This window comes from Mesoplodon densirostris, chromosome 17, assembly GCF_025265405.1.
Source record: "Mesoplodon densirostris isolate mMesDen1 chromosome 17, mMesDen1 primary haplotype, whole genome shotgun sequence".
Lineage (NCBI taxonomy): Eukaryota > Metazoa > Chordata > Mammalia > Artiodactyla > Ziphiidae > Mesoplodon > Mesoplodon densirostris.
In genome coordinates this window covers 16,148,635-16,162,698 of record NC_082677.1, presented here as the reverse complement: position 1 = coordinate 16,162,698, position 14,064 = coordinate 16,148,635, and the positions used below count along the sequence as shown (strand labels likewise).

General features: G+C 44.6%; 1 protein-coding gene across 1 annotated transcript in view; it reads left to right on the top strand.

Moving 5' to 3' along the window:
• WDFY2 (WD repeat and FYVE domain containing 2) overlaps positions 1-14,064 on the top strand; it is a 173,739-nt gene that overhangs the window by 121,779 nt on the left and 37,896 nt on the right. Inside the window, exons 5-6 of the mRNA XM_060079897.1 lie at positions 2,376-2,526; positions 9,516-9,628. Of these exons, the coding sequence (XP_059935880.1) occupies positions 2,376-2,526; positions 9,516-9,628 (264 nt within the window). The remainder of the gene's footprint in view (positions 1-2,375; positions 2,527-9,515; positions 9,629-14,064) is intronic.

The following is a 14,064-nucleotide window of genomic DNA, read 5'->3' as shown; positions in this document are numbered from 1 at the left end:
ATGCAGGGGTAAAGGGTACCAGCCCTCCCCACAGTGGATAATCCATGTATAATTTATAGTCAGGCCTCTGTATCCACGGTTCCTCCATATTGCGGTTCCTCCGTGTCGCGCTTCCTCCACATCCGCGGATTCAACCAAGCTCGGATCATGTAGTACTGTAGTATTTACTGTTGAAAAACATCTGCGTATAAGTGGACCCACGCGGTTCAAATGTGCATTGTTCAAGAGTCAACTGTACTTAATTGTGAGAAACTGGGTGCTTCCTCCCTAAGATCAAGGTCATGGCTCCTATTTAAGAAGCACAGCCAGGCTTCAAGCCCAGGTTCCTGAAGCTTAACAATACGTACGTATCTTCAAAGGGTTTCTTTTCGAATAAGAGAATTCTGTCACCTTAGAAAGATTATGTGCTTTGAGTTTTAGGGTTTGTTTTTTGTTTGTTTTTGTTTGTCTTTTCAGTAGTCATAGGCAGCCTGACAGAGAAAGAGAACCAACTTTGGCAGAGAGACTAGGGTTTTAATTCTAGCCTAATCACTCATTGATTATGTAGCTTTGAGCAAGTCACGTAACATTTTTGAGCCTCCGTCTCCTCCTCTGGCAGCTCAGAGGGCTGTAAACCCCCTTATCTTCTGGGTTACTGTCATCCCCTTAGACTTACAAAGTAACAGAAAGATCAAAGGCCCCTGCATGAGAAAAGGGAGGGAAGCGCTGGGGACCACTTTCGGCCTGCAATAAATGTGGGTACAGTTGAAAGTGAACCATTAAAGAGTTCGCTTTTATTCCACCATTGGTGGAACTTAAATTGGGCATTTGATGACACAGACATGACAAGATCTTCAGAAGTTTCTCCAGGAAGTCCCATACGTTTTGATCTTCATGGTGGCTGATTCTCTGAAAGGAAGTTACTGTGTAGAGATGTTAACAGTATTATTGTTTCTATACCCCTTCTAGATCCCTTTAGATTCTCCAAGCGCCAAATATCAGATTTTAAAACATCAGGCATTTGGTGAAATGTCTGTCCCGGAGGTATTCACTATGGTTCTGACTGTATTGTTTGTTAGCCAGTCTAGAAGCGCCATCATGGCAAGGCTGGGTTGTGTCTGTAAAAGGAGGAAACCACCCATCTTTGCAGCGTCATTACAATGACTAAGTGAGACGATATCTTTAAGTACCTGGCACTTGTTAGACACTCAGAAATTGGCAGTGATGCTGTTATTACTGATAGAGCTGCATTGATCCATCCATGTCCAGTCCTATTTTCATGATCCATATGGGAAGCTGATGTCTTCTCTGTCACCTTGTCACACACAGGATGAGTCTCCTCTCGCCCACCAGGCTGCCAGCTCCCGGGCACAGAGCCCAGTCGGTCCAAGTTCCGGGATATCAATCTTTATTTATTCCAGTCAGCTCTGTTCAGTGGCCGTGGACCCCTTATACCTCTCCCCCTGGAATTGTGTAAGAGGAAGAAAGCGAATATTATACTGATTTTATTTGGTAATTGAGAAGCCATGAGATTGGCCAAAGTACTCAACTCGATCGTGCCTCGGTTTGCCCACATGTAAAATAGGGAGATGGAGTGGATGACATGAATAGCCCTCTAACTCTGAAATTGTGTGCGGCAGTACTTCCGTGATGGTGTTGTCCTTGTATGTAAGCAACCCTGGGAAATCTGCTCTCATTATCTCATGTATGCTTTGACGTAAGGGATATTTCATTCTTTTTTCTATGGCACTTGGGAATAATTCTGCCCTCCTCTCCAAGCTCCAAGCATTTGATTTCTCACAGAAAATTCATCTAGAACTTTGTTGTGGGTTTAAAAGCCAGCCTTCATCAAAAGGAGAACAGTAATGCTCTTTGCTTTTTTTAAAGCTTAACTAAACAGACACCAGTGAGTTTATTAGCAGAACATTGTTCTTAATGTGTTTTGTAGTCACACTGATCTGCCTTTCTCTAGTCCAGCAGTTCTAACGTGTCTGAGAGAGGTGGTCCAGGCCCTTTGGGTGTTAGGAAAATTTTCTTTCTTTTTTTTTTAAATTAATTAATTTATTTTTTGGCCACGCCACGTGGCATGTGGGATCTTAATTCCCCAACCAGGAATCGAACCCACATGCCCTGCATTGGAGGCATGGAATCTTAACCACTGGACTGCCAGGGAAGTCCTGGGAAAATTTTCTTATGGAAACGCGGATGTGGTCTTCTCCAGGGGCATGCCTGTCCCCCTGATGAGAACCACTGTTCTAGCCCTTGTTTGTAATGGTTATCTACTGTTCAGCTTACTCTGGGGCGGGGAGGAGAGAACGATGCATCTCTGTGGACCATGCTTTACCAGCCTCTTTTAGGATGCTTTATGGGTTGTTTTCTTGTCTCTTGGCTTTTAGCGCATCAGAGCAGAGTGACGATGATCCTGTTTGTCCTGGAGCTGGAGTGGGTGCTGAGCACGGGACAGGACAAGCAATTTGCCTGGCACTGCTCTGAGAGTGGGCAACGCCTGGGAGGTTATCGCACCAGTGCTGTGGCCTCAGGCCTGCAGTATCCTTTGCTGGACAAAATCCCTTGGTGGGAACTTAGCTGTTGACTTCTTTCTTTCATGAACATTTTAAGTATGTGCAACTTGAAAGTTTCTTGTTTTATTTGCTAGTTGCCCTACTGATTAAGATGCTTATAAACTTTGCTAACACATAAATTATCAAGGGTCTTCATGTAGGTGGAGTAAAGTAATTTCACCTGAAAGAAGTTACTGCCGAGCAGGTTGTGGGTCTGCTGTGATACAAAGTCTTACATCTAGACAGTACACAGCCCAGATTTGTGAGCCTCAGCTGTCAGAAAGAATTATGGAACATGGAGATAAAACCGTCACTGAAATATACAGTCTTTTATTTTTGAACAGAAATGATTTACACATAGTTATTAAGGTTGGACACATTCCCATTTGGGCGCCTGGCAGCAGAACCACAGGATTCCTATTCATTTTAAGAATATTTATTGAGAGGCCACCATGCCGGGACCAGAGTAGGCTGACTGGTATCTACACAGTCATGCTCCACACAGTCTTTGTTCCAGGTACCAGACTTTTCCAGGATATGTAGAACGATATTAACTCTTATCTCTCAAGTCTCCAGGGTGCATGTGCTCAGTGTGAACACCTGCCAATGCTGGGTACTCCTCACATCCAGCCCCCTGGGCTCCAGTGAACACAGGCCTGACAAGTGAGAAGCCTGTATTGGTGATGCTACCACTCTGAGGAGTAAAGGGCCCTGAGTTTCTTCTCTAGAAAGCGTAGAATCTGGGCTTCCCTGGTGGCGCGGTGGTTGAGAGTCCGCCTGCTGATGCAGGGGACACGGGTTTGTGCCCCAGTCCGGGAAGATCCCACATGCCGCGGAGCGGCTGGGCCCGTGAGCCATGGCCGCTGAGCCTGCGCGTCCGGAGCCTGTGCTCCGCAACGGGAGAGGCCACGACAGTGAGAGGCCCTCGTACTGCAAAAAAACAAAAACAAAAAACAAAACAAAACAAAACAAAAAGCATAGACTCTCTCCACCTTCTGACAAATGAGGAAATAGTTATACACAGATCACTTGTCTGCAAAAACAGGATGAAACAGTAAGACTTGCTTTCAGATTTTCATCTAGTATTTATATGCCTGTTCAGTGATTTGCAACCACCTGACAAAGTATTGCACCTTGCTGTTTCCTTGCAGACATGTGTCAGTAGTTGTGTGTGTGTGTGTGTGTTTAGGCTAATGTCACTCTTATTTTCCAACTGGAAGGGCAAGATGAAGAAACTGAGAATGGCCATATGGAAGGCTGTAAAAGTGGCATGTTACCAAGAAGACCAGAAACAAGGGCAACAAGGAATGGAAATCAAGATCAACTTATCTTTGAGAGGGTGCTTAAAGAAAGAAACTCCAAAGTTTACTTTCTAAAAGCCGGTTCAGACAAGCATAATGCTTGAATTGAAATACATGAACTCTCCTGCCAATGGATTAATGATTTCTTGTAGTGTTAGTATTGGATCTCCCTTAGAGATCATCCATCCAATTTCTCATTTACAGGTGAGCCAGCTGAAGCCCAGAGAGGGTCACATGCCTTATCTGCAGCCACCCAGCTCGTATGTAGGAAAATCACCACCAGAACCCAGGTCTTCTGCCTTGGACTGCTGGGTTTTCCCATTATACTGCATTATCCCTCTGAGAACAGAACTAATGGCATAAATATAATTTGTTCTTAACATGCTGGCTTCTATATCACTAGCCAAGCCTAGTGATGTATCTTCTGTATCACCTAACCAAACCAAGGAGTATAGGAAAAAATACAGATCTTGCCCTTAAGAAGTTTACTTTTTAAATGATCTGAAAATGAAAACAAAAAACCCCACAAATACACGGAATTAAACTTGTCCTGACTCTTACAGTCTTTGACTCCTCTCTTCCGGCATCTCCAAACGTCATCTTCATTTTTCGACTCTTCTTTGCCATCTGGTTTACCAAGCAGAAAAAAACCACGTGATTGGCTATCAGAAACTTGTGTGTGTAGTGAAAGCCTCAGGCTTCCTTCCCCAGTGCAAATGACCCTCCAGTCCAACCTTGCTATTAAGGTGGAAGGCAGCTGCACTACTGCAGACAGAGAGGCCCTTCCAGAAGACTCCCTCATCTCTACCAGACCTGCCTCCTTAGCTCCAATTCTGGAACCAGAGTGCCAGCCCTTGCACCTGGGAGCATCTGTCTGCCTGGTATTTTCCCAGTGCTGCACGCTGATGCATAACAGCACCGCTTTTGCAGCCGAGACCCACGCAACTTTCCCAAGGCTGCAGGGTTTTTTCTGGGAGCTGCCTTATGCATAGATTGTTAACGGGCAACCCATACAGCGTTGGGGTTCATGTTAAAATCCAGTTTTTAAACATGCTTTTTTCATGGGAACCCTCCTCCATCGCCTCACCCCTCCTCTTCTTTCTGCCACCTTCTGTACTTACCGGTTTTTGGTTTTTTGGTCTTTTTGGTTTTTCCGTTTTTTAGTGATAAGGAAAGGAAGAAGATCTGTTAAAATAACATAAAATGTTCAGAATAATATTATGACCCCTGTTTCTCTTCATAGTGGGCACTGGTGGTGTACATAAGAGTTTTCTACAGACGGATTGATTCTCTCCCATCTACACCTCAAATAGTCAAGCCAACAAGTGATAAAATAAGTCAGATTGACATCACCCCTTTTCCTCTTCTTTCAGGCCTCTTAGCCGAGAAGTAAATAAGCAATGAAAGTAACCAAAATTCAAGTAGAGAAATAAATGATGACAGAGACTGACTAGTTCACAAGTTGAATTATCAATTTCGGAATCACCTCAAAATCTTTGTTGCTTTGGCTAAAGATCTGATGCTTCAAATATTAAGTGAACTATCATGTTAACAACAACAAGAGTAATATGAAAGTGAAGGTGAGGAAAAAGAAGAAAATATCTTATTCCCTGAGAGTTTACATGCGCTTCTACATAAGGTTACTTTGTTCACTATCAAAACATAAAGACCGGGCCTCCCTGGTGGCGCAAGTGGTTGAGAGTCCGCCTGCCGATGCAGGGGATACGGGTTCGTGCCCCGGTCTGGGAGGATCCCATATGCCGCGGAGCGGCTGGGCCCGTGAGCCATGGCCGCTGAGCCTGCGCGTCCGGAGCCTGCGCGTCCGGAGCCTGTGCTCCGCGACGGGGGAGGCCACAACAGTGAGAGGCCCGCATACCGCAAAAAGGAAAAAAAAAAAAAAAAAAAAAAAAAAAAACATAAAGACCGGGGGCTTCCCTGGTGGCGCAGTGGTTGAGAGTCCGCCTGCCAATGCAGGGGACACGGGTTCGTGCCCCAGTCCGGGAGGATCCCGCATGCCACTGAGCGGCTGGGCCCGTGAGCCATGGCCGCTGAGCCTGCACATCCGGAGCCTGTGCTCTGCAAAGGGAGAGGCCACGACGGTGAGAGGCCCGCGTACCGCAAAAACAAAACAAAACAAAAAAAACATAAAGACCTAATTCTCAATTTTCACGTGTAGAAAAGCCTCAGAGAGGCTCAAAAAGATTAAGAAACCTTCTCGAGGTCACATGACTGTTACCTGGCAGAACCAGGATTAGAACTCGGGTAATAAAATCTTTGAGCTAGCCCTCTGCACAACTAGATATAGCAGAGCGGAGGTATTTCCCAAAGGTCCCATGGCAGGTTGATGTAAGAAATAGAACTGTTTTCCTTCCCCACTTCAATTGCTGGTCTTTATTTTTGTGAATACTTTACCTAGCCACACCTTTCAGTCTGTCATTTGACCAAGTTTTGGTCACATTTTTCATGCTTCCACAAAACTAATTCAGGTACTCTTCATTTTAAGGATTTATTCCTGTTGGAGATATTTCCAAGATGTCACCCTATATAGTCCAATGCCGTTCCACCAGGCATTCTCTTCTATCTATTCCTATTCGTGGAAAGAGTGTTGAAAAGCTATTAAGATTATCCTGATTTTCATATTTCCTCATATCATACTAAATGCCAATCACTCTGGCTTTGAGCATTATTATAAACTCTTAGGGTTTTGTTTTTTAATAATATATTCAGTATATTTCAGTAAATTGCCCCCCCCCCCTTTTTTTGATGCTCATATTGTCCCATCTTTGGCCATTAAGAGCCACATCATATTGGCTCCTATGTCTTTTTGATACAGCCCCACTAGCCTTTGATAGCATCTTTGCTTTTTGACACGACATGTCTTAAGCTTATCTGGTACCTTCCTGTCCCAGTCCTGGAATCGGCCGTTTCTCTTAGTGAGGAATAGTATTCAGAGGTAGCTAGCAAATATATGTATGTGTATTTTAAAAAAGAAAATAAATGATTAGTTCACATAATATTTCTAATTCAAATTTAACATTATAGCGTTTTTACTTCTTTTTTTTTTTTTTTTTTTTTTTTGCGGTACGTGGGCCTCTCACTGTTGTGGCCTCTCCCACTGCGGAGCACAGGCTCCGGACACGCAGGCTCAGCGGCCATGGCTCACGGGCCCAGCCGCTCTGCGGTATGTGGGATCTTCCCGGACCGGGGCACGAACCCGCGTCCCCTGCATCGGCAGGCGGACTCTCAACCACTGTGCCACCAGGGGAGCCCCTTTACTTCATTTTTGTACTTGATTCTTTTGGGCTAAAAACCTTTGTTCCTAAACATCAGCATAATTCTTTATTTGCTTTATTCCATGGTATATTTAAGTTGTTTTAAATAGTAATAGCAATATTATAATAGCAAGACTACTGAATAAGATTTTAGATTTTTTTTTGCAGCTTTCTTTGTCCTGAGAATATATTCTACCAAGAATGTATAGTCAAAATGCTGTGTTTTAAAGTCACTTGAAATAATTGTTTTAACTCTGTGGTTATATCAGCAAGTTGACAGTAGGTTTATTCACTTTACTTTGTTGTCGATTTAGGGGATTTAAAAAAATTTATGAATATTTTTCACATGTAACATAATTACAAGATTCCATAATGGAAACAATGTAATGAAGGAGAAGTCTCACTACCACCCCTTTCCCCTCAGCTTGTTTCTCACTTTTCCATTGGCAGCCGTTTTTGATCAATCTTGATTTATCAAAGTGCTTCCTTTTGTAAATATAAGCACACACACACACACTTATATTTATGCTTCCCTCTTTCTTATATGAAGGTAGTGTAGCATATAAACTTCCATAAACCTTGGCTTTCCCCCAGACACACTTAATAATATATCCTGGAGGGACTTCCCTGGTGGTCCAGTGGTTAGGACTCGGTGCTTCCAGTGCAGGGGTGCAGGTTCGATCCCCTCGGGGAACTAAGATCGCACATGCCGTGGAGTGCAGCCAAAATTTTTTAAAAATAATAATAAATATAAAGTTAACAGAAGGCTATTAAGGCTGTAACATCTAAGTCTCTATTTAAAATATATTTATATATATATATAATTATATATCCTGGAAATTACTCCATGTCAAATTTCCCAGCTGTGTAGTATTCTTTTGCATGGATGTATCATAGTTAATAAGTCCTCTTTTGATGGACTTCTGGGTTGTTTTCAAACTTTAGCTCTTACTGTAATACGGAGTGAATAGCTTCAGGCATGTGTCAATTCATATTTTGGCCATTGTGCCTCTGGGGTAGATCTCTACAAGTAGGAATGCTAGGCGTTACCAACCAGGGAAGCTCACTAGAGACTCAGGGCCTTGGGTAGTTACTGGAGACTGACTGGTCACAGAGGCACCCTCTTCCTGCATGTACCAAAATTCCAGACTCCCATAAGGAGGACTTCCCTGGTGTCCAGTGCTTAAGACTCCGTGCTTCCACTGCAGGGGGCATGGTTTCAATCCCTGGTCAGGGAACTAAGATCCCACATGCTGTGTGGAGTGACCAAAAGAAACAAAACAAACAAACCAGACTCCCAGAAGGAAAGCAGGTGTTTGGCATAAACCATATTGTTTGTACAGTTAAGGCACAGTCAGCCACTTTCGTCTGTTAATGGTGGGAAGCCTCCTGAAATCCAAGTTCCCAGACGCCAGGCCAATCTTATAACAGCAGCCTTTCAAAGGATAGCCTGCTGGGTTAATTTTTTTTTTTTTTTTGCAAAGCACCATTGTCATTTCTTGAACTATCCATTCATGTATCTTGCCTGTTTTTTATTAGGTTTGTAATCTTCTTCTGGATTGATCTTTTTATATTAGGTATTCAGGCCTTTGGTGACATCAGTTGCAAATATTTTTTCCAGTTTGTCTTGTGCTTTGCTTATGGCATTTGTTTGTTGTTTGTGTATTTGAGTCGTGGCTTTTTCCACTCCAAGGTTATAAAGGAACTCTCCCATCTAGAACTTATATTTTTCATTTTTTACCTTGGAGTTCATCCTGGTATAAAGTGAAGTACAAATCCTGTTTTATTTTTCCAAATGACTGGTTCAGTTTGTGCCAGCTTTTCTTTTCACCCTTCTTTTCCTTATTCATTTGAAAAGCCACCTTTATCAGATATGTACTAAATTTCTGCCTGCTTTTGGGCCTATTTCTAGACTTTCTTTTCTGTTCCATTGGTCTGTTTGTCTATTTAAGCACCATACTTGCAATTAAAGAGACTTTATAACATGTTTTAATATCTGTTAGGGCTAACCTCCCCCATCACAATACCGTATTACTCTTATTTTCAGAGTATTCCTGGCTCTTCTTGCTTATTTATTTTTCTATGTGAACTTTAGAATGAACATACCTAACTGTAGGAAAAAAAACCCACATGTTGATACTTTAATAGGGATTATATTAAATTCATAAATTTATGTTGTGAAAATTGACATGCTTATCACGTTGAGTCTTATTGTCCAGTAAGTAATGTCTTTCATTTTGTTATGTCCACTTTTTGTGTCTTTCAGCATTATATTCAAGTTCTCCTCCCATGAGATTTGTGCATTTCTTTGACATTTATGCTTTTTCTGGTGTGTGTGTGGAGAGAGGGGGGTAAACCATCCACTCACTTTTGAGAAACGATCCTTAATGCTTACATGATAGATTTGATGTTGAAACTCGGCATGTGTTTATTGGTGACCACTCAGGCCAAGTAACCATCCTCAAACTGGAGCAAGAAAACTGCACCCTGGTCACAGCATTCAGAGGACATACAGGTGGGATTGAAAGCAGACCCTCCATGTGCTGCTCTCACAGTGACCTATCACCTGCTGCATGTTCTGATGTTCACAAGATGTGATGTGAAAGTGATGAGGTACAATCTGGGCTTGTGCAAAGATACACGTGATACGTGTGATTGATTTCAGAACGGTTCGGTAAGATACAATGTCAGAAATGTTCTCCATCAGTCAAACAAAAGAGCAAACAGTCTATTTCAAAAATGGTGGTGATTTGGTTCTTTGTCATGCTACGCTGGAGAAAGCCCTTGTTTGCATATGTTAATGAGACATTGTTTGAGGCTGTGTGGCAACTGCACAGTTGGACAGGACAGCTGCCTCTGTCTGTCCTTGCCATCCTTGGAGCGAGAAGATGGTATGCAAGACAGACTCCTCCTTCCAAGACAAATGAAATGAAAAATAGATTTGTCGTGGGTAGCTAGCCTACATAAAAAGGTACGAGTTCCTCTTTAGTTTTCCTTCCTCTGGGGCTCTTTTCAAGGCCTGCTTTATGTTACTGGTCTGCTCAAGGTCATGTAAGCGAGGTGATAGACTGTATCCACACTTAACCTTTGAAAGACTTGAGTAAATGATGATGACTAATTTTTTACTAGTATTTTTAACGTGTGATGTTGACCCTGGAGAATGAATAACTGCCTGTTTTCCTGGTTCTTAATGGGCTTCTGTGTCTTCTGCAGTTTACCAGCCCATGATTCAGTAGAGAACAAGGTTAATATATGAGTTTAGACGTCATATAAGAAAAAAAGTAGGTGAATGAGGATGTAAAATGGGGTAGTACCTAGCTCATAAGGGATTTCCTAAAGGGAAAAAGAGCAATGCAATAAAGAGAAAATTGAATCCAGGGGAAAGATTCATAAAAGATCATCTTAATTATCTACACCCGAGGCAGGAAGAGCACATAGAAACCTCCCCTGTGGATAGAGCCCAGGTCTTTCCTGATTGGATTTCTCTTTTTAGCCACCTACACTCTGACCAAGCCTGGCCTGGTGGGGACCTGAAACTATCTCACGTCAGGATTGTTTCACTGCTGAGTTCAGTCCCCTAATCCTTGGCTTCCCTTAACTCCACCTGCGCTTGTTCTTGCCCTTGTTGAGGAGTCCCTCCCTTGACCCCTCACTGCCCAGCATCTCTGCCCCATCTTCCCTTCCTCCCCATCACTTCAGCCACACGTTTCCCAGCATTCTTAGTTCAGGCCCCCTTGTTCCTCCTTGTCGGTAAATTTCACCTGTGGTTCAGAGTATCCAGGCCTCTCCTGCGCACTCAGCCGCGGAGTCTGCACTCAGGTTTGGGGCCACAGCACGAGCCTCAGCTCATTGCCCCCAGTGCAGAGTCGTCGTCATTCCAGTCCAGGCTGAGGAGTTGCCTCACAGCCCCTCACGTAACCCGGCTCTAAGTCCTTCATACACAGTATGCTCCTTCTCTAGTCCCTCGGCAGCTTTTTCAGACCTTCCCCGCTCTCCCCAAGCCTCCTTCAAAGAAAAACAGAGGTTATCAAGTAGAAGCTGCTTTTTTTTTTTTTTTTTTGCGGTACGCGGGCCTCTCACTGTTGTGGCCTCTCCCGTTGCGGAGCACAGGCTCCGGACACGCAGGCTCAGCGGCCATGGCTCACGGGCCCAGCCGCTCCGCGTCATGTGGGATCTTCCCGGACCGGGGCACGAACCCGTGTCCCCTGCATCGGCAGGCAGACTCTCAACCACTGCGCCACCAGGGAAGCCCGGACATGTTTTAAACTCTGTCCTGTTTAACCTCTTGGTAGCATTTTACATTGTGGCCATTCCTTCCTGCTGCGACTGCCCTCGATTGGCTTCTGTAACACATTTCCTCCCGCATTGAAGTCTCTGACTGCTCTTTCTCCTCTCCTTTGGGGTCATCTTGGTGGGTTCTGCCTGGGACCCTTGTCTCTTCACCTCCTGGGCTCTCCCTGGTTGACCTCTGCCACTACTCCCAGTCACAGAAAGAAAAGGCATAGGGCTTCCCTGGTGGCGCAGTGGTTGAGAATCCGCCTGCCAATGCAGGGAACACGGGTTCGTGCCCCGGTCAGGGAGGATCCCACATGCCGCGGAGCAACTAGGCCCATGAGCCACAACTACTGAGCCTGCACGTCTGGAGCTTGTGCTCCGCAACAAGAGAAGCCGCGATAGTGAGGGGCCCGCGCACCGCAATAAAGAGTGGCCCCCGCTTGCCACAACTAGAGAAAGCCCTCGCACAGAAACGAAGACCCAACACAGCCATAAATAAATAAATAAATTTAAAATTATATGGGCTTCTAAGAAGACCTCTGCTTAAAAAAAAAAAAAAAAAAGAGGGCTTCCCTGGTGGCGCAGTGGTTGAGAGTCCGCCTGCCGATGCAGGGGACACGGGTTCGTGCCCCGGTCCGGGAAGATCCCACATGCCGCAGAGCGGCTGGGCCCATGAGCCATGGCTGCTGAGCCTGCGCGTCCGGAGCCTGTGCTCCGCAACGGGAGAGGCCACAAACAGTGAGAGGCCCGCGTACCGCAAAAAAAAAAAAAAAAGAAAGAAAGAAAAAGAAAAGGCATAGTCATTGTCCTCAAGTTCCTCACAGCCCAGTGAGCGAGACAGAAGCTAAACAGTAATTATAGTGCCTGGGGGCCGGGGTGTGTGGAGGAGCGTCTGGGGCACAGGGGAGCAGCACCAAGCATGTACAAGAACACGGAGCGGGCGCGTTGCTGGGATGGGAGTGGGAGTTGGTCAGGGAAGGTCTCCCCCACGGGATGGGCAGGAGATATGACTTTGACCTAAGATTGTGGCGGAGGAGTAAGTGTTGAGTTCATGAAAGAGAAGTGGGGAGAGCAGGGCAGGCAGAACAAACCAGCGGAATCCAAGGCCTGGGGATTTGCAAAAAGCGTGGCTCTCTTGGGAGCACCTAGTAACTCTTTTTGGCTGGAACACTGGGTATGGGGGCGGGGGGTGGGGTGTCAGCCAGAAAGGAAGTGAGATCAGTTCAGATCGCTGAGAGCGTTATCCTGACACCAGGGGAAAACGGTGAAAGAGTTTTAAGCAAAGAAGTTAACCTGATCGGATTTAAAAGATTGCTCTGGTCGTAGAGTAGAGAGTGTGGTGGGAGAGCTAGTAGGAAACTGTCCCTCGCAGCGCGGCTGTGGTGATGGGCGAGCGGGGAGTGGATAGACGAGCGGTAAACTTTTGGAGGCCGTGACAGGCTGGAGAGTTCCCAGGTTTGGTTGCGGCAGAGGTGGCTTTCAGCTCGACCTTCTGGCTCTTTAGGAGTCAGACGCTGCCCAGAGCACCGATAGGAATTCCCCGAGTTCTATACTGCGGCCTCCAGGTCAGGAAAGGGGTAAGTAGCTGCTTCTTACCGCTGTGAGGTGAGCCAGGGGTGGCCCAAGGACGTCATGTCTTCCGGATTAGTTCCAATATAAAATACTACCTGATATTGTATCTTACCTTTCTGAAAGAATGTAAAACATTTTCACATGATATCATCAAGAAATATCTTTGAGGAAGACAGGACGTAGCCCAGGAAGGTGGTTATCTAACACGAAGGCAAATCAATGTAGCAGGTCACCTATCTAATTTGTTATTATTCCTAGACAGTAGTATCTACCCACGTCCAGTCTGGCTACAGCACAGGTCATTCATTTAAAGCTAGAACAAGGGCGTCTGAGAGATTCCACGATGATGCAAACACTGCTGAGCTCTTCCTATGCAGTAAGTCCATCTGGGCCCTGGGAGGTCCCAACTCAGCCAGACACAATTCTGGAGAAAGGGGCTGTGAATGGAGGGTTCGTTTTAACCTCCTGACTCCCTTACCCCACAAAGACCTTAATTAAGATGAACCTAGATCCATTAAAGAGTGATCTTGGGGATCTAATCACTCCAGATCCAAACTCAACAGCAGACAGGTCTTCAGTATGTGTATGGAGTCAGCCATTCACCCATCACTCTGTTACAGTACAGAAGATCATATAAAAATGTGAGTTAGTGATGGAATCTGCCTAATAGCCATACCCAGAGGCCAAAAGATGGCATTTACTAATCCATGGGGATTTAGAAAACTAATTTTATGTTCTTATGCTCCCTCTGCTGGTTTTATTTCTGGAGCTAAATGCCCAATATCCTAGTTCTTTGATATTTCTGCAGAAATTAGAATATATTTCTGCCAAAATGTCACATGCTGATTTGAACAAAGGGGGAAAATATCAGATTTTGACCACTGGAAACTACTAGTATCAATACAATCTTTTTCTTTTTTCTTCTAAGAATTTTTTTGGTTAGTATGAACATATTGGAAATAGGAGGACTTGAATGTGAACCTCCCAAAGCATACTCCTTAACGGAAAATTAAATACAGACGTGTTCATTGACCGTTAGGAGAAGTATTGACAGGCACAGTTTAGTGCAAATATGCAAGTTCAGATCATTAAGCTGAAAGCTTA